The 14,720-nt window shown below is 45.0% G+C and overlaps 1 protein-coding gene across 4 annotated transcripts in view; it reads left to right on the forward strand.

The window, feature by feature from the left end:
* The window catches only part of DNAI1 (dynein axonemal intermediate chain 1), a 153,886-nt gene that overhangs the window by 92,928 nt on the left and 46,238 nt on the right, over window positions 1-14,720 (forward strand). For 3 of the 4 annotated variants that reach the window (XM_057413657.1, XM_057413659.1, XM_057413658.1), the window contains 4 exons: window positions 4,353-4,440; window positions 6,235-6,314; window positions 13,353-13,501; window positions 14,369-14,468. In XM_057413657.1, the coding sequence (XP_057269640.1) occupies window positions 4,353-4,440; window positions 6,235-6,314; window positions 13,353-13,501; window positions 14,369-14,468 (417 nt within the window). The remainder of the gene's footprint in view (window positions 1-4,352; window positions 4,441-6,234; window positions 6,315-13,352; window positions 13,502-14,368; window positions 14,469-14,720) is intronic. The other variant, XM_057413660.1, reaches the window with a different exon arrangement.

Here is a 14,720-nt window from a genome sequence, read left to right on the forward strand (position 1 = left end):
CAGACCAGAACAATCTGCTTTCTTTCACCGCTTCAAGACTCTCAGCCCCAGAATGTTCCCCTACAGATTGTGCTTAAGAATGTGAGAGGGACGGTGCAAATTTCTCCCCTTGTGGCCAAAATAGCACAAAGTAAGCTCACATTTGCAGTGAGGCAGCAACATGCAATCAGACAGGCAGAGGGTTTCCCACTGCCATGACATTGCCAGCTTCTGTTAACTTGTTTGCATGCCCTGTCTTTGATCACTCTTTCCTTGAGTATGTATGTTGATAGACACTTAACATTCATGTCCCTAAATGACCCTTAAATTCATGTCTCTGAATCTCAACATTCATTTTTCTGTTGGCTTTTGAAGATTTCAAAATCTTTTCCTTAGAAGATGATTAAGTTGTCCTAACTGTGAGTTTGAAGCAGCTGTTTCATTATTCTCCATCAAAGAAATTCCTTTATGTCCTTGGATGCTCATTTTTTTAACCTGTTATACCAAGTTCTGCAAAGCTTTTCTGTTTCTGAACATTTCAGGCCTTGCTGCCATGGGTAGGGATTCATATCTAACACTATATAAAATTATGCAATCATAGAATGGTTTGGGTGGAAATGACCTTACGATCATCCAGTTCCAACCCCTGCCATGGGCAGGGACACCACATAAGCCTTAATCTCACATTCACTTCAGGAATGAGAGCGTCTTGTAATGAACTCTCATGCAGATGGCCTTGATTATTAAGTTCTTTTTTTATAAACTCTTCCAGATTCATACATGCAGCTATAGATACAAAAATCCCTCCTGCAAGTGTGCCCCAAGTCCTTCTCCCAGAAGAGCTCTCAGAACTCCCTAGACAGGGACAGGCTAACACTGTCCCAGCTGTAAGCTCCAGTTTTATCCACTGAATAGAAATTCCCAGCAGGTTTGTGTGGAAGTGGGTACACACCCCTTCAGCTAAAGACATCTAGCTGGGGTTACTTGGCAGGTTAAACCGATCAGCTGAGCCTCAGTATCTGAGTGTGCTCAGCCTTCTCCTCTTAGGAGGCAAGAAACACTGGATTAAGTCTCTTAACTTCAAAGAAATGCCACAACTGGGACAACCTAAGAGCCTGCAGATGCACTTCGGTGTTAACTCAACTGGTAAAAGGTCTTCTGCAACACTTCTGTGATTCATCTGTGCTTAACTGTGTTCCCACACTGTAAACCCTTGAGCATGTAGATACACCTAATTAAGCATCCTTGGTGTGACTTCTAAGTCCTGCATCCACGTAATACAATGTCATTTCTACTTATTCCTTGCACTTCTGTTATAAAATTGGCTACACCCATGTGAGAAGCAGGCTTTTAAGATTTTTCTGAGGTGAAGTTACCTCTGAAATTGCTAGAACTGGAATGTACTTAGCAGGCAGGGCTGGAAAACAGCAACATTTTAGGTGCTGTTTGGTTTCTCTTTTTGGACAGAGATTCATCAGGGAAAGCAAGAAACAGAATGGAAAGGGCATTTTGTTACAGGAGAAGAAGTGGACAATCTGATTGAATTCCAATTTTACAAAAGAGCTATCTCTGGGTTTTACTTAGAAAAAATTAAAGAAACTCCAGAGGCTTTTTTTGTTCTTCAGATCTATAGTGCAAATCATGAATAAATGAAAGAGACCTTCATTAATCTTTTTGACTAATCAGGACTATCCAGAGCTAAAGCTTCTTCCAACACTGATAGCTGTTTGACACTTCCAAAGCTGAGAGCAGAAAGTTGATAAATTCTTTCTTACAGCTGAATATTTGGCAAGCCACACAAAAAATTTAGGTAGAAGACTTGTTGAATGTTAGCTGGGGACAGTTGATCTGGCTTGACCACAGTGGTTGTCTGTTAAAAGTGGGCACAATCACTTTGGACAAACTCCATGGGAGAGTACGTGAGCTGCATGTGCTTAGGCTGTCTTGGGCTTGGTTTTGGGTCATCATGAAGGTGTAAAATGGCAAGGAAGAATGCAGAACTTCTGCAGCTGGATGATGCTACTCTCCCTCGTTGCAAGCATACCTTGCCTATCAAAAAGGAGGGCTGTAGAGCCACATCAAAGAGTGGGATGCAGCCTGGCACTGCTGCCCAGGCTGATGCTCAGCAATCCCAGATTTGATTAGTAGCTGTAGTTCACCCTTCCTACGTGACCTAGAGCTAAATTACTGAACAGGTCTGTGCCTCATTCATCACTTGAGGCTAATAACAGCTAAAGAGAAACAGGCAGCTGCAAGGCCTAATTCACTAATGCTTACAAAGTGCTTTACAATTGTTAGGCAGAAGCAATGTATTACTGCTCAGTATTCCTGGAAGGCCAAACTGTCGACAGTCTGTTTACCCAGAGGAATATACAAATGGCTTTGGCAACAAACAGCCCCAGGAACAGATGCATTTTCCAGACTGTGGAGCTGGAAAAGCTGGGTACACACTAAAAGCAGCACAACAGGAAAGTCTGCATGAGAAAGATCGTTTGTGAAGGCAAGAGGCTACAGAAGCTGTTCACAGAGGCCTTGACCAGATGAAGGTGCTGGGTGGCATCTTCAGAGAAAGGCTGCAGAAAGGTGTGTACTTACAGAGAAGATCTCATGTGGTTTGCCTTCCTAGCAGCACAGAGAGTAAGTGTGCTAACATGTCTTTAGGTCTGCTCAGATCATGTGTCTGACCTTGGTTAGACACACTGGGTATATCAACATCACCAGAGACAGGCAGCTCCAAAGCTGCTCTTCAGACCAGACTCCTATGGCAACCACCCATGGCTTGGACAGGGCAGACACTCTATGGTGAACAGGCAGACCTGGGAGCCTGAGCAGAGGCAAGTAGCTGCTCAGCATATCCTGACTGTGCTCCCAGCACCCCACTAAGACTCCTATTTGGGTACACAGTGAACAGCACATGGAATATGCTCTGCTGCTGGGTGCTCTGGGCATCTCTCTTCCCAGTTCTTGCACACGTACACCAGCATATATGTCTCTTTCTTAACATCACTCCTGCCTTGACCCACTGACTCCAACTTGATGTAACTCACATGCTACAACAAGAGTCAATAACAGAAGGTAGGACTGCGCAGGCTGCAGGAGTCTGTCCTGCTGCTTACTGATCTCTCAGAGAACAGTTCCAGCCATCAATAGGTCAGGGCATGCTGGTATGCAACAGTGCAAATGAGTAAGAAAAAAGTGCATTATTTTAGGGGTTTTGGCCTTTCTTGATCCTTCTGTAAATTTGTACTTCTAAAATATGATAAAAATGTCTTGTAGATCACTGTCCCCTCTGAACTGCAGTACTGAACTCACAAGATCTTCTCCCATCTTCCCTAACATGCAATTCCCTGGGATCGACTTTGCCAGGCAGAATCTTTTTCTACCTGAGTCCTGCTCTGGGCTTAGAGGAGGTCCAGCTAAAGCTTGATTCACTGAGCTAAGAAGTTATGTTTTGTTCTCACAGTGCTCCAGTGGGAAATCTGCAGATTCATTAAAACATCCAGTCCTCAGCCCACACTGCTCACTAATTTAATCTTTAGTTCTTTGTTCTTTTTGTCAGCCCCAGGGTATTCTTATATTCACAACCAACTCCATTCTGCAGTGGTATTTTAATTCCCAGCACTAGTCTAAGAATGGATCTTTGCCCTCTCATTGTTTCCTCATATTCATCCACATTGTGTCTATTTTCATCTGTCTTCTGTCTTCCACCTTGACTGTAAACTGTTTGGGGCACAGCCTTTTTGCCCTGTGTGCATACATCACCTGGCACAGCAGTGCTGTGGCCTGCAATGAGAGCTATTTAGAGCTCTGCTGATAACAGCAACACTTGGCATTTTTCCTCTGGGGAAGCTGCTTGCTAGATGTTCTTGTTATTTGAATCTCAGAACCCATGAGGTTGTGAGTATTGGGAACTGAGGCTGCTCTGGGATTAATAGGAAGATGGTAAGAAGCAAAGACTGGCAAGGTGGTGAGTTACTATCCACTAGTGTGGGTTTTAATCAGCTCTATAATGGTATGCAATACCCATCTTAAACCATGCAGGGTGATTTTGCATAACACAATGATTTAAGGTGGCAGTGTCGACCTCCACTCAAAAGCATTGACCCCAAAGCCCAAAGCTTCCCACATCATCTGCGTGTGTCTGGGTGGTATACCAGTGGCTCTCAGCTCCAGTGCATCAAAGCATCAGTTTCCTGGAGGTTTTATGTAAAAGTGACACGTTATCAAGTTGCCAACTGTGAGCATGAAACATTAAGCAACATTTGGACAGCTTTTTAAAATTCCTCCATAAAATTTGCCATTTCAAATTACTGAATGTCTCTCTATTGTTGCTGTAAACCATGTTATTCATGTGGAATCTCCTCTGCCTGCAGAATGAGCTGGTTCATACAGATGTCATCAAGCTGTCAGTAGAGGGAACAATGGCGCAGGGGCCAGAGGGGCTGCAGCTGAAAACACTTGGTAGGAGCCCAAGTCCTTTCCATGCTGATTAATTACTGACACAAAGCCTCTAATCAGTTATTCTGGGAATTAAATTAGGAGTAGAGTGTTGAGATGGAAGGGAGCTAAAGAAGGGTTACACCTCCTTGCTTTCATCATGTAGTAAGGCAAAATCTGTCCGGAGCAATAGCTGAGTCAAATTTTGCTGGTTACACCTTGCCTGTACTTGGGAAGAAAGATGAACATCAATTCAAAGCATGATGATTTTACTGGGATATCCCAGTGTGGACGAGGCACAGGCATTACCTGTATTTGTCAAAACTAAGTCAGTTTTGTTCTTCCTGCCAGACAATGGTCTGGACTGGCCAAATCAAGACAAAAAGGAAACTTTCCCTTTTCCTGGGTGCACAGCTCATCCAGTCAGCAGTGATGAACCTCAGCAGGTTTTGGCTCTCTAAAAGCACAACATCTCTTCTGAGCTACTATGTTAGGCTCCCTCTGTACAAAGTAGAGACAGTGCAGTCCTTCTATATTGAATCACCTCAGCCTGACCATCCTGTGTTTGGGATAAGATGGGATGAGTCAGCTCTGGAGGTCCAGAACTACACAGGGAGCCTTGAAGAATCTCCTAATCATCTTATTGCACCTGCTTTTGGCTGTGAAGCTGTGGCCTGGGTTTGGAGAAAGCGTTTCATGTTCAGGAATTGCTGTGTTTCTACAGAATAACTGCTGAACAATTTGTAAGAAGGTTGCATAGGTTGCAAGAGACCAGCGAAAGCAGTACACTGCAGAACTCCCAGGGGCTTTGGGATTATTTGTTAGCGTTTCTGTGAAATGGATTTTCAAAGACTTGTCTTGAATATTTAACGATCTATTTAAATGTTAAAAATGCAGACAGTATTACAGAGTTGAATAACCTTAACAGTTCCTGTGAGGACTATATTTTGTTAACGTTTAAGACATGATCTTTAAGACAGCTGCCTTTGCAGAAAGCTCTCTGTAACTGTGTGCTTCTCAGCCTTGTCTGCTTGTTTATCATATGACGTTTGCTCTGGGTGTCCTAGCTGGTCAACAGCCCCAGGTTGCTCTGGCTCTCAGCAGACATCCCATCTTCTGCTCAAGGACCCTGCTGAAATTTTCTTTCACCACCATCCGAATTGGCTTTCCTGGATGATGTTGCATCTGCCTCAGGAACAGAAGCCACAAAATCTCAAGGAGTCACAGCCTGTTGTGGTTGACACCTCTTCTAAATACAGTTTGCAATGTTGCTTCATTCCGGGCTTTTGAAGTTAAGAGGATGCTTCTGTGCCTGGCAGAAGATTTCTTCCCAAATCACATCCTTTGCTTTACTGAACTGAGCCTGCTAAGCTTCTGAGCTAAGGATGAAAAGGGAGGTGTGATGTGGTGTTTCCTCTATGGGCTCCTTTATGCATAAGAAACCATTTATATTTTCTGTGAATACTAAACAGACAGAAAGATCTGTTCTTCCCCAACAGGAGGCAGGCCTGGTCCTCATGACTTACCAAAGTGAATCCCTAGCCAATCTGTTCTTCCAGTGCCCTTCCAGTGTTTCCAGTTCTCTTTTCCATTTTTCCATGTTGGTTCTTCAAATTGCGGGTCTTGGGGACAGGCACAGCTCGGTGTGGGTCCGTAAGTGTTTGCGGGAGGGGTAGAGGTGGGTCTAATTTCTCTTGGGAGCTTCTGGCTGATAAATCACTCCTGAAAACCCCAGCAGTGTGTGTGTACCATAGGCAGGAGTGTGTGCTGGCCAGATGAAGCAATTCTCTGTCTGACAGACCTTTCTTCTGTTACCAGGCTGTGGGACATCATTTGATTTTCACAAAAAGATAGACTACTTGTTTCTCGTTGGTACTGAAGAGGGGAAGATCTATAAGGTAAGGACGGTTTCTTTGTCCCTTGTTTTACACCCCCTGACCTGTGCTTGTCTTTTAGATTCATCATCTTAACTGTTTGCTCAGGCAGTAATAATGTAAAAACTTCAGAGCCTGGTCATGCTCTCAGATCGCTGTGGTGAGCCTGAGACCAGCACAGAGACACAAAGGGTCAAGGGGAGCTCTCTGCACAGACTCAATTAAGACCTTATTTTGCTGAATGTTTTTCATGCAAACTGCATCCCAGAATGCTTTGCAGATTGTGGCTGTGCAAGCAGGGGCCAGCTACAATCAGAGCGGAAGTTAAAAGGTCATTATCCTCTGTCATCATGGCTATGGGGAAATGGTAGGAAAAATCTCAGCTCTTTTCTTTTTCAGACCTGTTACCCCATGAGCAGTGAGGCTAATGAAGCCTTGTTTCCTATGGACCGGTGTCCTACAGCCCTTCCCTTCCACAATTACATCTAGGTCCTTACCCCAGTCCCACTTTTTCCTTGCCCTGCTATCTCCAGTTCCTCACTATCTACTCTGATCATTCCTCTCTCTGATCACTCCCATCCTATCCCCAGCTCAGTGATCCCGCCTCCATGCTATAGCCCTTGATTCCTGCAGGCAGGGCTGGCTATCTCCTCTCCAGTGCCCTCCTGCAGCCTGTTCCCTTGGTGCTCAACATCAGAGGGGAGCTGCGGCCAGCCAGCTTCAGCCATGAAGTAGCCAAGCTTTGTTTGCTCTTCCCAGGATGTAGGCACTGCCAGATGTTTGTGCTCTACGGCCATCCCTTTTTACAGAATATGCAAGGCCTTAATATTGCCAAGTCCCAGCTTTGCTTGAAGTTGCCTATGAAATCAGAAGTTGTCTGGGAGGAGAGGCAAGCAGGCAGCAGGACGCAGACATTGTGTTTTCTTAAGAAATCAAGACAAAAATAGAAAGTTTTGAGCTCTGCCGTATATATCCTTGAAAATAAAGCCAGTAGCTGCTTACTCATGTAACTTCTGTTTGCACAGCGTTCCTCTGAGCTAGGTTTGGGTCTTTGTTAATATTGTAGCCACATCCCTTCAATGTGGGGGGTGGGCCATCAGCAGGAGGCTGAGATGCTGAGCAGATCCATCCAGACATCCCTAGAGGATGCAGTAAGCTCCTTCACCATGTCCTGCCTTAAAAACAGAAACAAAACAGGGAAAAACAACCCAAAGGAAATGGTTTTCTGAAATAAGTATCAATCATTTAGACAGGAAGGACTTAGCAAATATATAGCCCTTCCACAGGGATAATGCTGATTGAAATCTCTCCCTCTGCCAGGAAGTATCTAGGGAAGATTTCTGAGTAATGCTCACTTGCATTGCACTAGGCAGATGCAAAAAGAAGGGAGGTGGGAGGCTGGGCTGATGGGTGATGGGCAATGAGGTAGGTGTAATGGCTTTTTGTTACTGCTTTCAGGATACAAAGCATATGTCCAGTCATGGGCAGATATTCTGAGTTGGCTGGTCACCCACAGGGGTTGATACACTAAGTGTTGTGCTCCAGATTTTTAGGTACTGTTGTGTCTAGTCCTGATCAAAAGGCAGCAGGGAATGACATGTTTTAACTTCCTCTGTGCTTAGGTGAGTGATGGATGTCAATGAGTATGATGACAGTGCACGTTTGTGACTGGTGGGGACCATCAGTTACCCTTCAGGAAGTATGTTCAGGCTGGTGTCATAGAATCATAGAATAGTTAGGGTTGGAAAGGACCTTAAGATCATCCAGTTCCAACCCCCCTGCCATGGGCACGGATACCTCACCCTAGACCACGTCATCCAAGGCTCTGGCCTTGAACACTGCCAGGGGTGGAGCATTCACCACTTCTTTGGGCAACCCATTCCAGTGCCTCACCACCCTAACAGTAAAGAACTTCCTCCTTTTATCTAATCTAAACTTCCCCTGTTCAAGTTTGAACCCATTACCGCTTGTCCTATCACTACAGTCCCTAATGAAGAGTCCCTCCCCAGCTTCCTTATAGGCCCCCTTCAGATACTGGAAGGCTGCTCTGAGGTCTCCACGCAGCTTCTCTTCTCCAGGCTGAACAGCCCCAACTTTCTCAGCCTGTCCTCATATGGGAGTTGCTCCAGTCCCCTGATCATCCTCGTGGCCTCCTCTGGACTTGTTCCAACAGTTCCATGTCCTTTTTATGTTGAGGACACCAGAACTGCACACAATACTCCAAGTGAGTTCTCACGAGAGCAGAGTAGAGGGGCAGGATCACCTCCTTTGACCTGCTGGTCACGCTCCTTTTGATGCAGCCCAGGATACAGTTGGCTTTCTGGGCTGCAAGCGCACACTGAAGCCGGCTCATGTTCATTTTCTCAATGATCAGCACCCCCAAGTCCCTCTCCACAGGGCTGCTCTGAATCTCTTCTCTGCCCAACCTGTAGCTGTGCCTGGGATTGCTCTGACCCAGGTGTAGGACCTTGCATTTGGCATGGTTAAACTTCATGAGGTTGGCATCAGCCCACCTCACAAGCGTGTCAAGGTCCCTCTGGATGGCATTCCTTCCCTCCAGGGTATCAACCGAACCACACAGCTTGGTGTCATCGGCAAACTTGCTGAGGGCGCACTCAATCCCACTGTCCATGTCAGTGACGAAGATGTTGAAGAAGACCGGTCCCAACACCGGTCCCTGAGGGACACCACTCGTTACTGGTCTCCAGCTGGACATTGAGCCATTGACCACAACTCTTTGTGTGTGGCCATCCAGCCAGTTCTTTATCCACCGAGTGGTCCATCCATCAAATTGATGTCTCTCCAATTTAGAGACAAGGATGTCGTGCGGGACAGTGTCGAAAGCTTTGCACAAGTCCAGGTAGATGATGCCAACCTCTCTACCCCTGTCCATCAGTTCTGTAGCCCCATCATAGAAGGCCACCAAATTGGTCAGGCAGGATTTCCCCTTAGTGAAGCCCTGCTGGCTGTCACCAAGCACCTTGTTGATTTTCATGTGCCTTAGCATGCCTTCCAGGAGAACTGCTCCAAGATTTTGCCAGGCACAGAGGTGTGACTGACTGGTCTGTAATTCCCTGGGTAAATGGGGGATCAGTTCAAATGTCCTGGCTCAGTTACATAGAAAAGGAAGTCCTTCACGGAGGAGCACTGAATAGAGCAGAATTTGTCATCATCTGCATTGACAAAGCTGTAGGTGTTCCTGCCTTGGACAATCATCATTGAAACTAGAGCTAGGATGGGGTTTTAACATAAGGAGTGATCCCTGCCATGAAGCCAGATATTTTAACTACTTCTTGGGTGGACAATTGCGGAAATACTGCTTTGTTGGTAAGTAACAAAACATTCCTGCATTGTAATTTCATGTAAGGGAAGTCTTAGTGAAAGTTGGAACACTCTCATATTGTGAAACACTGTCCTATAAAACTTGGGTGTTCCCATGCGAAGGAAGGGCAGTCTTCCATCACATTGTCTGGGCTAACACATAGAAGAGAAATCATATGTCTAACACAAGCACAAAACCAGGGGGAAGACTGCTTGCACCCTAGCATCCCCTGAGTTTCAAAAGCTTTGGGATCAACTGCTCCAGGCACTTCTCAAGGACAACCATGCATCTTCATCACACCCTTTATTGAAGTACTGCATGTCTGAAACCACTACTGACGCTACCTGTGAACTGCTTCCCAGAGCCTTGCCCTGCTTGGATGCTGAAGACAGTGACAGTGCCACAGCCGTTTGAGCAGCTCTTGGGACCTGTGGCTACATTGAGCAGGAGTTGAACTGTTCAGGTGTCTGTGCTGCACTTCCCTTGCCACTAGATGTTAAATGAAAGGGACAGTCTCCTTACATGCAGTATGAGTCAGGGATCAAACATGGGCTCCTGTCCACATGGGCTGGATTTTAGACTATTTATTAAGTAAATTGGAAAGTGGATTTCAGGGAGGTGTTTTCTCAGAGACCAGGCATGCCCACAAATAGAATGTTAATATGTTAATTCTTCAGCTGCAGAGCAGTTATGGTGAAATTTTTAAAATGGCTTAGTTAATAGCATTTCTGAAGCCAAGAAATCATTATCTTAATTACACACAGACCTATCACCCTTTTTCATAGAGGACAAACTGTTTCTGCATTAATACGATTCTGTAATGCAAAACTGCCTTTTTGCATATCTTACTTGCTGTTTAGGAATTGTTTAGGTTTGGTAATAAAAAGTATGGTCTCTGTGATTCATACTGAAACATTATTGAGGCTTCAGCTCTTTGGTCAGAATTACTTCTTAATAAACAGGCTTCCGCAGAAAAATTGTGATGAGATTAGAACATATTCATGTAAGAAAGGGTGGTTTTTTTTTTCAGTCTTAGGCAGGTTGTTTGAGAGTGTAACAAATGAATATAATAAAACTCAGTGCAAGACTGTGTAGAAGGAAAAGGTGAGTCTTTGAACTCAGTGTTGTGAGTCAAAAGGCTGTTTGTGGGGAAAGATCAGGGGGAAGGCCAAGCAAGCAGATATCCTGGTAGGAGTCTGATGAAGTGTTCTTCTCGCCACCTTGTCTTTGGGCTTCTATTTGTCCTGTCCTGTTATCTTGTCACTTGACTGACTGCATTTGCCATCAAATAATACAGGTTCTTTCTTTTACCATTTTCTGTTGTTTCTCCCAGTGCATTCACATGCCTCTGTTTCCATTCATAAGCCTTTGTACAAATCTTAGCAGGTCTCTACAAGAAGGCACTGAACAAAAACCAGGGAGTCTCAGTGTTTCTGTTTGTGAACTAAAGAAATGCTCTATATTATAAGGACAGTAATAACTATCCATTCACCATGGATGCAGAGGAGTTTTGCATCAGGCTAACACCTAGCATAATCTGAAGTGCTGTTAATGAAGATTAGTTTTACATTTTCTGTCGTTGGAGTTCTCCTTTCCTCCCAGAATTCATCCCCCATGTTTTGTAGCCCCGTCACCAATCATCTTCCTACTGATTTCCTGTATTGGTGTAGACACATTCTTGCTTTCCCATCTCATCATAAAAATACCATTTACTATTCATACACATCTACCACCATTTAAATAGGAGAAAAACACTCTCAGCAAATTGGAGCAGTGCTCTAGAAGGTCAGACTGTTCATCCTCTTTGAAGCTAACTTGTCAGAAGTTAGGCATTTGCCCTACAGAACCCTTTTTGCTGCTGAATTCGTAAGAAACCCATCGATCCCTTTCCTGTTGGGACCTGGACCTCAGCTCTGGGCCAGGATATCCCAGAGCATGAAAGGGCTCCTATACAAGTGGCCAGAGAGTTGCACTGATCAGGGTCTCAGCTCCAACAAGGCTTTAAAAACAGAGTGCTGAGCATTACAGTTCTGGTGGATGCAGACAAATCTGGTTAGTATCCCACTCTTCGAAGTCCTCAGGTATTAGGGACCTTCAATACACATACTTGGAAGGACAGATGGCTAAAGCAGCTTCTCTCTTGTGTTAATTACTCGTGACCCATTCTGTCTATTCACAGCTAGAGTGACTTCCAAAAGAAGCCAAGTATCAATTTTCCTGATGGCTGAACATTAAGAATTATGAAGTGAAGTTATGAAACATGCCATTAAAGGACATTTCAGTCCCATAATTACACACAAGGACAGTAACTCAGAGACAGAGTATGCACCAAACAGCAAGCTATATACACTGTCAGTAAATCTCAGTGGAACATGAGCTACTTTCTTGTTTCTGTTTTCTATCACAGCAAACCTCCTAGGGATGCAGGAGCTACTGCTGTGTGACTAGTTTAGCACCCTCAACCCTGTACCAGTGCGCCAGGGCATTGAAAAAACAGGTCTGAATATTCAGTGAGTGTCACGTGTAATATACAGTTAAGCTTTATGATTATTAAGAGGTTTGGTTTGCGGGAAGTAAAGTCATATAACACTTCAGCAATCCTGCTGCTTGGACAGATGATGTGTTGCTGCATTCGTTAGGGATTAACAAAAGGTACTGAAAAGTCCTTGTAGTGGCAGTACCAAGGCAGACCAACAGAAAATCCTTAAACCAGCCCCAACCTACTGTGTGGATACAGCTTGTGTGAAGGAACACAACCAAGAAGACATTAGTTGTGAGATGAGGTCCTTGTGGCTAACAAGGGAAGCCTCCATTACCCTCAGTGGGGAGGAGGTGTGGGGAGTATAACCTAGTTTTTTTGTGTACACAGAACTGACACGGTCTGGATCAAGTCCCGTATTCTGCTCATGTAGACAGCAGATTGTAATTTCTCCCCCACTTCATGAGCTCATGCACAGAGTGCCTTTTCCACTGCTCCCAAATGTTTTCCAGCTCTTGCACACATCCTATGTTCTGCTGTTCATCAGCTGTGACACTGCTGGCCTAACCCTCACATGCATGTGCAGGCTTTACCCAGTTTACAGGCTGTTGTCCCCCTGCCCACTGAGTTCATGCCTGAGTGCTGGCCAAACTCTTGTGTTTCTCACATCCCTCTGGGAAGTCACGAGTAGCACAAGAGAAGAAACTGCAGAGCCATGTGATGGGGCAGGCTCTCAGAGCAGGCTGTCGCAGCATCGTGGCATGGAAGGCACTTCTGGCATGTTCCCAAAATCCTTACAACCAAAGGGTCCAATAGGTCATTGTTGTGCTGAGAGCACTGTTACTAGAGGTCTTAATTGCGACACTTCAAATGCACACAGTGCTATGTGCTCCTGAGCAACACAAGAGATGTTTTCCTCTTCCTTTTCTGAGAACCTTTTTTTAGGGGCATGGCAGGAACCCAAGCTCACAGGAAGATGGTGGAAGTCCTGCAGTGAAGAAAGGGCTCAGGGGCCTGGCTGTGGCTGTAAATATAACCAGAAAACTTAATTCCTACCTCTGTGTGTTGCAGAGGGGAGCTTAGTGTTGTCTGGAAGTGAGATGAAACAGCATGTGCTAAGTTATTTTGTTTCTGTAGCCCCTCTGGGTATCAGCCAGCACTTCCCAGCCAGCCCAGAAGAGCCTAGGAGGCCATACAAGTGTTCAGAAGCATCTCTCTGCAGAAGAGGTCTCTGATTACCGACTAGTTCTTTCCTTTACAGTGTTCAAAATGCTATTCAAGCCAGTTTCTGGATGTGTTTGAAGCTCATCACATGGCCGTGGACTCAGTCAGCTGGAATCCCTACCACTCGAAAGTCTTCATTTCCTGTAGCTCTGACTGGACAGTCAAGATCTGGGATCACACCATCAAGTACGTCCTGCTGGGTTCTGGCATGGTCAGGGAGGTCCAGCCTGACATGCCAGCCACCAGATACCAATTCTACTTATACCTCAGCTTCAGTTTACCTCTGAGGGGTTGATATTGCTAACTGCTCTCTTATTTCTGTTTTTGAGGCTTGTGACTCAGATTTGTACTCCTCAGGTATGAGATTTAGCATCATCTGCCACAGGAACTTGCCAAGCATTGCAGCTCAGTGCAGAGCCTGACTGCTTGCTTTGGACCTGGCTTTCTTTGGGCAGGACCTACTGTGGTGGGGTTATTGTTCTGGAGAAATGCTATTGAGAAATGTCAGGGGCTGGCTTATGGCCTCGGAGGCCAGACACCTCCTAAGAGTCAGAGAGAAAAAATAAAATAAAAATTGGAACATTTAAGAATACACAAGGGAGTTCAGGGTTAGTGGTTGAGCAATGTCTGGTTTCAATCAGAAAATTGATTTTTTTGCATATCAGAGTCAAATATTTCCTGTTGCCAATAATGCTCTAATATTCAGTGTTGTCAGAAGTCCAGAGAAGGAAAATCACTTTTTCCCATATGACTATTAACCAGAGAGACTCCATCTTTCTGTGTGTGTTGGGGGGAAGCTTTCAAAATGCTTTAGGAAATAAAGAAGCACTTTTTCTTCTCATCACAGCAGGACCAATCCCAACCCATTTGATTTGATACTGTGCTTTGCTTTGTCTGTGGCTCAGATGATAGCTGTTATCTGACATAGAGGATATGTCTTGAACTTCTGCATCTGGTCTTGAACACAGGCTGCAGCATCAGTATTTATAACTCAGGTTTCACTTCCAGAGTGACATGTGTATAAAAGAGTTCATCCCTCTTTTTTTTTTACAGGACTCCAATGTTTGTTTATGACCTGAATTCTGGTGTAGGAGATGTTGCATGGGCCCCTTACTCCTCTACGGTCTTTGCTGCAGTCACCACTGATAGCAAGGTGAGAGCCTGGAAGCAACACTGCTCTTATTTGAGCTGAGAGGAAGTCAGGGGGAATTAGGGTTGAGCATGGAGACATGTCAGCCCAGTCCTGGCCTGGCATGTCAAGGAGCTGCAGATCTCCCATCAGCAGTTATCCACCACAGTGACAGGCTAAGTTGGCTGCAGCTTGCCTGAGCTGCTGGCCTCAGGATGGGAGGCTCATTTTGGTAGCTCAAGGCCCTAAAATTCCTTTTTGCTCAGTCTGATTACA

The sequence above is a fragment of the Pezoporus wallicus genome, unplaced genomic scaffold (genome assembly GCF_028554395.1).
Source record: "Pezoporus wallicus isolate ANWC-B61680 ecotype Strahan unplaced genomic scaffold, APGP_CSIRO_Pwel_v1 contig_8776, whole genome shotgun sequence".
In the NCBI taxonomy this organism is placed as follows: Eukaryota; Metazoa; Chordata; class Aves; order Psittaciformes; family Psittacidae; genus Pezoporus; species Pezoporus wallicus.